Source organism: Mugil cephalus, chromosome 21 (genome assembly GCF_022458985.1).
Source record: "Mugil cephalus isolate CIBA_MC_2020 chromosome 21, CIBA_Mcephalus_1.1, whole genome shotgun sequence".
Lineage (NCBI taxonomy): Eukaryota > Metazoa > Chordata > Actinopteri > Mugiliformes > Mugilidae > Mugil > Mugil cephalus.
The window spans coordinates 9932869-9945474 of record NC_061790.1 but is presented as its reverse complement, the minus strand read 5'-3'; the positions used below and the strand labels follow the sequence as shown (position 1 = coordinate 9945474).

The following is a 12606-nucleotide window of genomic DNA, read 5'->3' as shown; positions in this document are numbered from 1 at the left end:
GAGCCATTACATTGGCCGCTATCAAGAAGCTTTCCTCCTAACATTTCAACACCAAGTAAATGCGTCCATGTGCTGCTCAACTAAACACAAAAACTCAGCCGTGATTTCTCCCATTTATTTATCATCAGGTCATTGAACAATGGAAGGCAATATTTAAATTATAAAAGTTCAGTGGAGGTGCCTGACGCTGGTTGGATTCACACAGCTGGGGAGACAAATTAAAACCAGAAGTTACGTGTTCACACGTGATGTTTTCTGCAAGAATGAAAACTTCACATGTGGACCAGAGTTTGAAATATATATATATATTTTTTATAAGGCAGCGTGAATCCAGTCAGTGTGCAGAAAACATACTTTATCTATTCAAATAAAAACATTAAGGGAGGGCACTCTCTCCAGAGGGGAGGAATGGGAATATTGCATTATTGGTAGAGTTTTATTGGCATTTAGCATAGTAATAATGAGTTCATATGTGCATGTGTAACAAGCACATGCACTTATATACTGATATACGTAATCTATGACATAAGTGTCCACACTTGTAGAGAGACTGTAGGTTAGGCCCAGGCCTTTGAGAGTACCGCTCAACAATTAAAATCAGAGTTAAGGCCAGCTCTTAACAGGAAAAAGTTCAAATAACACACACATACAGTGATCGGATGTATAAATGCTGCACGTCAATAATGATGAATAGAAAAGAAACTCTGCTTCTCAGCTGCGTCACCTGCAGTTAAAACCACAAACGTCGCGACGACGCAGCGTCTCAGTCCCGTCACGGCGCGAGAAGGGAAGTTCAGGTTTAGTCTTTCTCCAAAAAAAATGGTCTCTTGGACAGTTCAGGCGTGTGAAAGCAGCCCCTCTCAATCTACGAAATCAGCCCGTACAAAATGGCCCCTTGTGTTTTCAATGGAATCGTGTTCCCGTTTGGAATCGAGCGTTCGGCCCTGAAAGAGTCTCTGAGCTGCACACGTCTCTCTCTCTCTCTCTGTGCATAGATTCTCACGTACAAACTTCAGCACAGAACGGATCCCGTCAAATAAGCATCTCTGGAAGGGAACTTTTCTCCAGCATGACATCTTCTTAAAACGTTTCACCTGATCATCCCGGTGGGAATGATCCAATTTGGTCGAACGGTCATCAACTTTTGGCTTCTGCTCCGTATCGTATCAAAATCTCTGAGGATGAGAGGTCTAAACATGTTGTGCTGTGTGTGTGTGTGGCTCCGCTGCCATGATGCAAAGCCATGGATTATTGAAGCCGAGGTGGGTGGGAGCGGAGGAGGGTGCAGAGGAATGTGCATGTCAGTCCGACCCACGGGGAAACTAATGGTGAACAGTGCTGGGAGGGGGGGGGCGACCTCGGCCACGCTTAGAAGTTGAGCTTGGTGATCGGTCGCTCTCTGCCCGAGTCCGTGCTCTGGTTGTTGATCCGCTTGCGGTTCCGTTTCATCTTGGACAGGTCCTTGTCAAAGACCTCGCCCGAGCGCAGAGCTGACACCAGGTCGTCAAACTCGCCTCCGTCGTCTTCTCCGTTGGCTTTGGCTTTGCGGGCCTTGCGCTCTTTCTCCCTCTGTTCTTTCAGCTGGTGAAACACAAATGAAAATGTATTTAAAGAAACGGTTGCCTCTCTCGTCCAGCCAGCTTAGCATAAAGGCTGGAGACGGAAAGTTTCTGTCCGAAGGTAACAAAGTCAAAACACCAGCACACAGTGACTTCCTGATGTCTTGTCAACATGAGGCTGCTAAAAAGAAAAACCTGTTTTTAAACTTCTGTATTGAGACAAAATAGACACAACATGTTTTCAACGTGTAATTAGTGGGATTTAGAAAGTCTAGCTAGTTGTTTTCTCATGTTTTCCAGTCTTATGCTAAGCTACCAGCAATCAATCTTCCCTCTAGTTTGACAGAAGAAAGCAAATTAATTTCTGAATTGTCAAACGACTCCTTTCAAGTGAGATTAGTTGTTGAATGCCTGGCTTTATTGGGTCTAAAGTGCTTAAGATGTGGAAAAAAATAGCAGTCCAGTGATGTGGCATCATACCTGAGCTTCCATTTTAGCCCTGCGCTCCTCCTCTTCCTTGCGCTTTCGCATGTTCTCGTTCTCCTGCTGAGCCTCGGCAAACGACTGCAGGAACTGGTCAAAGATGCCAAAGAACTCATCTGGCTGCATCTTGCTGGCATCTTCACCAAAGTGCTTCACTGCCCTCAGGAACTGTGGGACCAAAGAGAAGGGGCACATGGGATTAGATTTACAGCAGGACGCGGCAGAACCGTGTTTTACTCCGTCTTCCACCGTTTTACAGGGGACTCATTAGAGCCCGGCTCTTTGAAATCAGACCAGGGCAGCAGTAGTCGCGCTTTGAAGCCCACGTTAACCCCGATCTGACTGACTACTGATTGCAGCTCAGCTTGGAGACTGGAGCCAGAGCCCAAATTAAGGCAATGTGTTTGTAGGGTGTTTTCCACCGTGACTTAAACAGGAGGACATCCAGATGCAGGCTCATGCTGAGAGCATATACCTTCAAACATGTGGACGTTGACAGCATCTCTGTCCGTGACACGAAGACCCAGCCAGAGGAGGCAAAGATATATGTAAAGGATTTCACGTGGTTTATTTTTTAAAATAAAAATAATTTCTGATGTGTGATTAAAAATTCCTGAAATGTGACTTTTATGCTATGAACATATCCACGAGGCAGGTGTTAATGAGGTCTCTGGAGGGTCAGTGAGTTCCCTGGTTCCTGATCATGAGTACAGAGGACCACTGTAAACACTTCAAATATTTGACTGTGGGACACCGTAAATGATTCACAGGAGCTAATGGTTGCCATGTGACCAGCCGAGCACTTGGGTCAATGTGGCGCACTACGAGGCCGGGAACACGCCCAGCTCTTCCTGCCTTACAGGAAGACAGACAGGGTGTCAAACTCTCCTTTGAAGAGTGAATATGACCAGGTTCCTAGTAATACTGGTTCCATGAAAGTCATTTTTGCTTCCTCCTTTGATTTTTTTTTGCCACACATGTATGATGAAAACATGTTCAGCCAGTCGGCATGTGCAGTCAGAGCCCTTTAAACAATAACACAGCGAGACACACGCTGTATATACAACTGTGTGAAATAACATCCAAGCCTCTGTTCCTGATTTCACTCCTGACCTGCACACATGGCAACGAGCGGTCGGACCAATAAAATGTCAGTGGCACTGCAGCAGGAAGCTGAAGCGCTTCGCTCCCGCTGTTAGCTTTCCTAGAAAGGTGACTGATGAGGTCAATAAGGCATGTAGAAACAGCTGCACGGAGGGGAAATAGGATGCTAGCTTTCACTGCCTGTGTCTACAAGCGACAGCGGCGTCGTCCGGTCGGCTCCGGCTCTTTTATACAGAAACCACGCGGCCATGAAGACGTACCAGGTCTTTGGCCTCGTTGAGAGACTCCTCCACGTCGGAGAAGCTGAAGCTGGCCACGGTGATGAACTGGCTCACCACGGACACAAACTTGTCCCCCAGCACCTGCTGTTGCTTCTTCTGGTATTCCAGTTCCTGCAAGTGGATTGAAAGGCAATGTGAAGGATCTCAATCTGCATTTTATAGCTGCATGACCAAAGCAAAACATGAGCTGTCAAATAAATCTCGGCCACTCACGCTCTCCACGTTTTTCAAGCCGCTGCGCAGGTTGCCTATATCTTTTTCCAGCTCTGTCATGCTGCAAGGAAAGAAGGAAAGGTGGTCAACGATGACAGAATAGCTTTTAATTAAAAATTAGCTATTGAACAATAGAAACAACAGTAGACAACGTTTTTTTCCTGTGACCTATCGACGGGACCCAAGGCTCCGTCACTTACTTGACTTTGGCGGCCTCTGAGATGCTCTGCAGGTCCTCCTGGAACATCAGGACTTTGGGATATTTCTTCTCCAGGATGGTGATCAGGTAGTGCAGCAGAGTTATGTTCCTGCAAACAGAGTTGACACGGTGAACAAATGTGCAATATATTGCTTTTTATCATGAGTTTCAGATTTGAATAACCATATGGAGCTCCACCAGCACAATATATCCCAGTTCCAGATGTGACTTTTATACATTCAATGCGATTCTTTCTGTGACTGCCTGCAGAGTTTCAGTGTTACTGCGCCAAAGATGTTCTCACTTGTCGATGCTGGATTTGGTATCGGCGATCTTGTTGAGTGAAGACACCTTGAAGCCATAAGCGTTGCCTCTCTGACCCTTGTTCATGTAGTTTCCAAAGGCCAGAACCACCTCCAGCAGCTGCTTCAGGTTTTTACTGTGTAAAACTTCTTTACATGCCTTGGTCAGAGCTGAAACATAGAGACAAATGTTAAATGTTCAATAATATTTATTTAAATTGTCATCTGAGATACTGTAACTCGTGTATAAAACGGAGATATTTCCCACCTTCCACTTTGGGTTTGAGTTCAGCTATCCTCTCTGCAAACTTCTTCTTGAAGTACAGACTCTGCAGCCTCTGCTGGTAGTGGTTTATTCTGGACACAGGGTGGAAAAAACGTGTCAGAGAAGAACAAAAACACATAAAAATAATACATTATTAACGTGGAAGACCATAAATTTAGACAAAAGTCAGAAACGCGGACACTGCTTGAGCAAACTAAAGCTAGGCGGCCCCACCGAATGGCTCATATAAACGTTTTATTTGTGGTAATGAAGCTTATTTTTTTGGCAGCGTTTATGATTTCAGCTTATAAACCACAGCTAATGAATACCACAGTGGCAGCTGCCCTTCCTCCAGTACAGTTTCTATGAGAAAGAATTTGTAAACTACATAAATTACTCAAAGCCAAACAGAAATAAAACTTTTGTACTAACCTGCTTTTAACTGCTACACACATTTCTATTGTGACTGCCCTGTAGGACCGACCCTCATCATAGTATCTGATCAATGCTTCGCTGGTCTTAATGTATTTGTGGTTGCGTGTTGCCTGAGTTCCCTTTATCGTATGCGGTTTACAGAACTGAAACACCAATACTCTTATTAAATCACTGCCTCAGTTAACTCACCAGCAAGATTCAGAAATAGTGATTCACACTGACTGCTATTGTTCCCCGCTAAGTAGAAACCCATGTGTCACTCCATTTATCTGCTCTGACTAAGAGGAAACAAAGCCTATTGTTTTTCAGCAGTTTAACATGAAGTATAAAATAAGCAGATGCCGAGTACCTGCTCATCTCGTAGAGGAAGCGGTCGGGTTTGGCCATTCGATCGAGCTCGTGTTTGTGCTCCTCCAGGAGATCCACGTCACTCTTCTCTGGGACAAACTTCAGCAACTACAGGAGCAGGGAGTCACGGTTGATTCTTCAGCTACGCTTCCTGCATCCATTGCTTTTCATACAAAAAATATAATAAAGTGCGTACCTGCTCCAGCATGTCTTTGGGAAGGTCCTCCTGTTCGTCCATGGTCAGAATGGCTCTCTTGATCTCCTCGTTGGAGAGCTTCAGTCTGCAGAGGAGTCGGTTAAAAGTACATCATAAACAGAGCTTTATGTTTTTTTTTTCTTCTAAAGGTTTATAATGATGGACTGAACTTACCGCGAGAGGAGGATGTTGCAGTTCTGAGCTCGGCGGCCGTCAATGACTGACAGCTCTTTGACTTTTTTGGAGCTCATGTCGTCTTCTGCCTCTTTCTGTGAGCGGAAGCAGTTAGAAAGCATTGAGCCATTTTAACATCTGACACGCTTCATTTTAGTGACACTGAAGATGAGCTGAGACGATCTGAAAACACTGAAGTAGCAACACACGTTTAACAGACAAGATAATGCTAATTGAAATCATTTTAATTAGATTCCAATGTGTTTACATGGACACTAAATAAAATGATCTGTTGCGAGGGAATTCAATGGAAGATGACCAATGTGGAAGTACGGGCACAGCCTACGTCAATATTGGTTTTGTTCATCTGTTCAAATCCTTGTTTGAACAACTAGTTTCAATAACATATTATCATATAATGTTTGAGATCAGGTGTCGTGACGTTATTATTAGGTGCCAATATTTCACCAATTAAAGGATTATCAAAGAATTACACCACGCCTCTCAATCCAATCACAAATACATTCCGATCCGGCCGGTCTGTTCTGCTTGACATGGTTACATGACGCATTTTTATTGTGATTATCAGTGGAGCACTAGTGTCCATGTAAACGCGGCAACAAAGAGAATGTCACATTCACGAGTATACACAAACACAACAGAAAAACAAAACTTCAGAGGTTAAATATTCTCGTCAACACAAATCATGTAAGTGAGAAACATCACATACACACCAAGTACAACACGAAAACAACAAAAGTCAGATTAAATCCAGACTATAAACTTCTGTAAGTCCACTCACCTGTTTGCTGTTATTGATCATTAAGAAGTCCTAAAATGCAGGCAAGAAGCAGGGAAGATGTAAGCACTCATTAGAATAAGTAAAGCAGTTACGTGATTGCAGCCCATAAGAACAGACAGCAAATGAATTAAAGCTCATTCAGCACTTAAAGGGATAGTTTGATTTGTTTGGTTGGCACAGTAAATGTGAGCACTGAATGAGGTCAGCAGCAAAGTGTTAAAAAAAACAGGTTTTTGCATCATCCAACCATGAAAAAACAAACTATCCCTTTAAATGACAATAGATCAGCAATGAAATGAGCAGCACTGAGACACAAGTGTGGGTTCGGTCGATCGAGACGTGCTTATCATTCACATGCTGTGCACAGTGGGAGTCCAGCTGACCGTTTCTTTGCAGATGCCAGAAATATCAAAACTACCAATGTGTTATTTTCAGACTTTTAAATACAATGAACCAGATATTGTGTGCATTCAACACTTCCTGTTTGAGCACTGACATCTTAAACTTATGAAAATTACGAGTGCCTGGTCCTACATTAATAGCAAACCGAAGCCGCAGGAAAGAAACTGTTGATTGTGAGCAGCTCACTCATGCATTTTCAATCACAATTTGCAGAATTATCAAAACCACAAAGGAAAAAAAAAAAAAAAAAAGCATTCCAATCAAATGTTACGTGTTTTAATTGTTAGAGCTTGGCATCTAATGGGCAGACAAATCTATGTCTCTATCATCTTTTTTTTTATTTGTCAGACTGACTTCAACATGTCCGACCTCTCCCCCTTATACCAAACTACGCTTGAGAAATCAAAAGTTGCAAAACCAAGAATATTTTGAAAATTCAAAAACAAGCCAAGTCTGAACCCAAAAATAAAAGCAAGCTGACCCCTCAGCCCAGCCCACTCTTTTACCACATGTTATGTGAAAGATGTCAACATTTGTGATGACTTGGAGATGAACTGCATCATCCTCGGTACCTGCTGTCTTTGATAGGCTGAGAAGGTCTTTTCAATGTCCTCCAGGTCCAAGATTTTGAAAACCTTGGCATCATCGATGTTCATCCAAACAGTTCCCTCCAGCTTGTTCTGAGCAGAGGAGAATCCGACATCAGTTACATTTCATAGTTTAACACAAAGCAGAAATATCTTCAGGGCTTTTTTTGTTTCTTGACTGTTCTCACCTCAGCTAACTTGGACCAGTTGAAGGACTTGAGCGGGTTGGACGGCTGAGGAATGTTCTTCCTCTTCAGAGATATTCCCAGGGGTCCTCCTGGCGGCGGAGGGATGCCTCCCATGGATGGGAGTCCAGGAGGAGGCGGCGGGCCACCTGGCGGAGGAGGCGGGGGAGGCGGAGGAGGCATACCACCAGGAGGTGGCGGAGGGGGTGGGAAAATGCCTGCTGCCGCTGGCATGGGTGGAGGAGGCACGGGGCCGCCAGGGGGGCCGGGGGGTAGAGGAGGGCCGCCGGGAACAATGGCCGCCTGCCTCTGCAGATACACAAAACAATATCATTTTAGTCTTTCTATGGGTCACAACAGCAAATACTGCACAATATTATCCTTGTATGTTTACATAAAAACACAGAAGATGAGCCTGATTTTTGTTTCTTATAAAAATTCTCTCCTCTCGTTAAGTTTGTTGAATGTCATGAGTTATGTTCAGACTTCACTGAATCTCTTTCATCCTCCTGAAGGGCTGAATAGTGGGATGATCATGCACAGCTTTAGTGGTCTCTTAAATGAGCTCATCTGATTGTTGTTGACCACCATTTGTCGTCGGTGTCACGTTATATTTTAAGGGAATCTGAAAAGCCAACGTACGGCGCTGAGTTCGTGGAGCCGTGCAGTGAGTTCGGCCACTTGCTGCTTGACGTTTTTGTGCTCGTTGCTCTCCTTTTCCAGCTTCTCTTTCATCTTGTTGAGCGTCTGCATCATGTCCTCTTTCTCCTGGGTCTTGGCATCACATTCGCGTTCCTTCTTCTCGAACTTTTGCTGCAGCTCGTGGTGCTCTGTGTTAGGAAATCAAAGCGGTGTGTTCATCATGTTGAGTTTATTAAAACATGATCTTAAGCGCTCGCCAACTTTAAACAAATTCATAATCCTACAGACCTTTTCTCATTTTCTCGGCCTGCTCTTTCCACTGTTTGACCTCGTTTTCATTGACCAGCCTACGGAGAACATGTCACACATCATTAATTACTGCATTAAAGACTCCACTCGTTGTTTTTCCAAACTTAAAAGGGAAGCTATTTTTGTCCAGCACTGTCAAACACATGGCTTTCAACTTCTCAACAAACACAACAATGTTCTACATTCCTCAACCCTGCAGCCAAGTAATTAGTTCCATACATCCTTTAAGTGTCTCTCTGCTCAGGAGAAATCACAGCACTCACATCCGGACGACGTTCTTCACGTTAAAATTCTCCAGCGGTGCGACGTCTGGGTCGTGACCTTTGTCGTTCTGCAACACCATCTGCTGAACGATGCGATCCAACAGCAGCCAGTACTGTACCGTGTTTCCACTCCTCTTGTCTGCAGACAGGTTGAAAAATAGTTAACTTTTTGAAAAATTTACTGGTTAAACTTCAGCTCAAGGGAGGCACTGGAGTTATAAATTACAACAAAATGAAACATGTACTTGTTACAGATTGGTGACACTGCATCATTAATCAGAGGATAATGTTATTAATAATGAAATCTCTGTAAGCACATCACTACTGGGAAGCATCTTGTTCTTAATACGTTCAATGCATCAAATCAGATTCAGTCTATTGATTCCTCCTTCTGTCCCTCAGCAGAGTAACCGAGGACGGATCCATTGAAAAGCTACACAGAGGTGAAGGTGAATAGAAAACAGGCAGTTTGTCGGCTGTTTCACTACAAATCAGCGAACGTGGGAAATCAGGCTATGTACATTTTCCGAAAATAAATAGAGTGTGAATCAGTACAGTATTTAATATGCGTCCATTTATAGACCAACTTATCTGGACAAAGTCAACATTCTTATCTTTTTGGCCCGAAACCAGTATGTACACATATGCTTTGTGGTATTTTATGGGAGTACGACTATATACTTGAGGGTCTCGAGAGATGTCGACGTGAATTTATGTGCAACGTTGACAGTATTTACGCGACCGTGCTCACGTCCTGCCATTAACTAATGAAAGACTCACGTGGCATGAGCAGACAGTGATGCAGGACAGACATAAAGTGCGGGTATGCATCAGTGTGGTTCATCTTCTTGCGGATGAGATCAAAAACTTGCGTGGCACTTTTGGTGTCTATATGTACCTGGAGAAAGAGGGAAAAGCCGACACCTGAATTAGCACCTGCGCAAGATTCACGATTCAATTCATGCAAGAGAAAGGGAGTGATTTTTCTCTTCCTTACCGACTCAAAACGCTTCGACAGAGCCAGCTCGTCCTCATTTCGCAGCATTTCAAAGTAGTCCAAATGCCTGAGAGTGTCAGAGGATGGTTGAATTAGAGAGACAGCTGCACATGGGGAGCACTCATACACTCGTATAACTGAGACCTGACCTGAGATGTGGTTTCTGAGGTAAGTGTGTGTTTTCTGGATAAGAACTCGCTTTATTAAGGTTCACAACATCCTCTCTGCTTCTGATCGGTGAATATTTCTATCAAAACCCTGGAGCTGGTGAGCTCTTCTGAATCATGCGTTGAAATGCGTTTCCATCTCACCTGTCTAATGTGGAGTTTTCATGAGAGCGCAGCTTATCGATCACAGGTTGGATCCCCAGCATGAGAAACTCATATCGCAGGTGTATACGGAATTCCAAACTAGTCTATATTAAACAAAATGATAAATTATCAGTAAAACTTGAAACAGCATTTTAAAGAGTCGATTGTTACATCTGGCATGAAAGGATAGTTGGATATAATCTACCTCTCCGGCTCCTTGACTCAGCACAGCGTTAATAAATGACATGATGGCTGTCTTCAGGTTGACCTCGTCTCTGTATCGTCCCGTACTCCGGTCCAGATCATTTATAAGCGTCTGAAGGATGACACGTAAATACCAGTGTTAAATATCTTCTGGCTTTTAAATTGCTTCATATATCTGTAAAGGATTTAAACCCTTAAACTGTGCATTTGAGTTGCTCCCACCCACCTGGAAGCGCGTCCGCTCGCTGGCAAAACGTTGATAGTGCAGCATGGACTCCAGGATTTTTTTGTGGCCGCCGGGCACCAGACACACGGCTCCCATTATCTCCAGAACTGCCACCTTGGTCTTGATGTTTTCCGTGGCCAGGCTCTGGGCGATGATGTTGATGCTCTCGGAGTGAGAGAGGACGTGGGCGCGGCCCTGCGAGTTGTTCATCAGGGCCTTGATGCAGCCGATCAGCGACGTGTGGATCTGCGACTCGGTGGTGTCGTAGTCCATGCTCTTCAGGAAGTTCAGGATGCACGTCAGGCCGTCCAGGTCGATGAAACGGGTAACAAACCTGAAAGGGCAGAGGTGTCGTCTTGGTTTAGAGACAACTAGGTTTTAAGGGGACACTGGTTTTATAATAACACTGCCCAAATGTCCTGTAGCATCACATATACTCTGAAATGAAAGTGTAGGCCAAATAAACAATGTTTTTTTTGTTTTGTTTTTTTTTTAAAAATCATACATATAATAATCAATATATAACCCAAAATATATTCTAAACATTTGACTCATCAAAGGAACCATCTTTGGCTGATTTAACATGTGAACACACTTGTGACATTCTTTCAGTTTTTCCCAATTTTGTTGCAGAAGTTCTCAGAAATGTGTGGCTCTTGTAGGTTGCTTTGCTTTCACTCTTCTTTCCAGTTCATCACAAACCAGCTCCATGGGGTTAAAGTCTAGAGATATTTTCAAGATTTCCATCTTGTTTTTATCCTGAGGTAGTTCTGACATAGCCTAGACTAAAGTTCATACTAACTATATGAGAGGATACGGCGTGATGTTCTAAAACTTTTGACCGTTGGTGTTTGTGTTCCTTTGTTCCATTGCCTTTATTTCCTCATACAATGATTTCATCGCCATCAGGAGATGTAACATTATTATTCAAATGTATTCAAAGTGTAGTGACATCCTTTAATGTGCATTTACATCAATACAAGGTCAACTAGCGCCTCAGTGAATCAGTTTCCATACTGTTACTGCGAGGGACTGAAATGAAGCACAAGGAGGAGATTAGAGGACAGAGGAAGCATTACCTCATAGGTTGGGTCCTCAGGGCCGTCTTCAAGTTCTCAATGGTTTTGTTCCTCTCTTCCTCCTCTTCTTTCTCCAGAGCAAGGATCGTCTTTCTCTAATTAAACATCATAACAAAAACGACTGAGGACCCACTAGATTTAGTTCAACAAAAAAATACGCTTATTGGTTTATGACAGCACAGTCAAACAATATCATTATCAAACAGTGCCAGAAGATTCAATAAAAAGAAAATAATAATAAAAAATAAACTCCAGGATACAGTTTGTGTTTATGTGTTCCAGAGCTGTTTTGTAGTCAAGAATAAGAAGAAATAAACTGCGTTATTACTTACAGCTGCCATTGAATTGAGCTGATCGATGTAAAACTCTGGCCAACTGGTTGCACCTTTGTTTTCTTCCTGTTCCTAAAAACGGGTTTATGCACAAAAATTAATGAGACATTGTTTTCACACAATAAAGACATAAAATGAACACGAGGTAAGTGAATGAAAGTCATGTGTTCGGGCTATGAATATTGCCTGGGAGTGACAGAAACACACACAAGCAGGAAATATTTCGGAGAGTCACACGAGAGAAGTTCTTGTTCGCTTCGCGTCGCATGTTTGAAGTCTGAACTTGAAAGAAGCGTCAACTACTTTTCCCAGTTTTCCTCCAACTTTCCATCATGTTTCAGATCAACTGGACGCGAAAGGCACAAGCAAACAGAAGGTCCGGGGCGGGAGCAGCCAAAAAAGCTAAAAACGGAGAAAGAACTCAAAGTAGGGCGACACAGATATTCAACCTAGTTTGTCCTCCAGTGGTTCACTGAGTTTCAGGAGGTGGTGAAAAGGTGCCAAAAAAAAAAAAAGAGAGCACAGCTGCTTGAGAAAATCTAGAGATTAGGAAATGAATGTTTAAACTGTGGATTGAGGGCACGGCCGGACTAGATTAATCTCCTCACAGACATGTTTGCAAATAAAAACACCGCAAGGAATACGTTGGATTATTTCATTTTTAGAGGTCCGTGAAAACAGAAGCAGAAAGTGACTTGACCCTGAACT

The 12606-nt window shown here is 43.3% G+C and overlaps 1 protein-coding gene across 4 annotated transcripts in view; it reads right to left on the bottom strand.

The window, feature by feature from the left end:
• Positions 1-101: 101 nt before the first annotated feature.
• Positions 102-12606, bottom strand: part of LOC124998831 (disheveled-associated activator of morphogenesis 1-like) — a 42821-nt gene continuing 30316 nt past the window's right edge. For 3 of the 4 annotated variants that reach the window (XM_047573412.1, XM_047573409.1, XM_047573410.1), the window contains exons 4-26: positions 11899-11970; positions 11567-11661; positions 10488-10821; positions 10263-10373; positions 10058-10161; positions 9747-9813; positions 9530-9647; positions 8750-8888; positions 8466-8524; positions 8178-8365; positions 7539-7844; positions 7336-7443; positions 6362-6391; positions 5560-5654; positions 5386-5470; positions 5191-5297; positions 4410-4498; positions 4144-4312; positions 3841-3948; positions 3641-3701; positions 3407-3538; positions 2040-2210; positions 102-1581 (exon numbers count right to left, since the gene is read on the bottom strand). In XM_047573412.1, coding sequence (XP_047429368.1) covers positions 1369-1581; positions 2040-2210; positions 3407-3538; positions 3641-3701; positions 3841-3948; positions 4144-4312; positions 4410-4498; positions 5191-5297; positions 5386-5470; positions 5560-5654; positions 6362-6391; positions 7336-7443; positions 7539-7844; positions 8178-8365; positions 8466-8524; positions 8750-8888; positions 9530-9647; positions 9747-9813; positions 10058-10161; positions 10263-10373; positions 10488-10821; positions 11567-11661; positions 11899-11970 — 2961 coding nt within the window. In that variant the 3' untranslated portion in view covers positions 102-1368. The remainder of the gene's footprint in view (positions 1582-2039; positions 2211-3406; positions 3539-3640; positions 3702-3840; positions 3949-4143; positions 4313-4409; positions 4499-5190; positions 5298-5385; positions 5471-5559; positions 5655-6361; positions 6392-7335; positions 7444-7538; positions 7845-8177; positions 8366-8465; positions 8525-8749; positions 8889-9529; positions 9648-9746; positions 9814-10057; positions 10162-10262; positions 10374-10487; positions 10822-11566; positions 11662-11898; positions 11971-12606) is intronic. The other variant, XM_047573413.1, reaches the window with a different exon arrangement.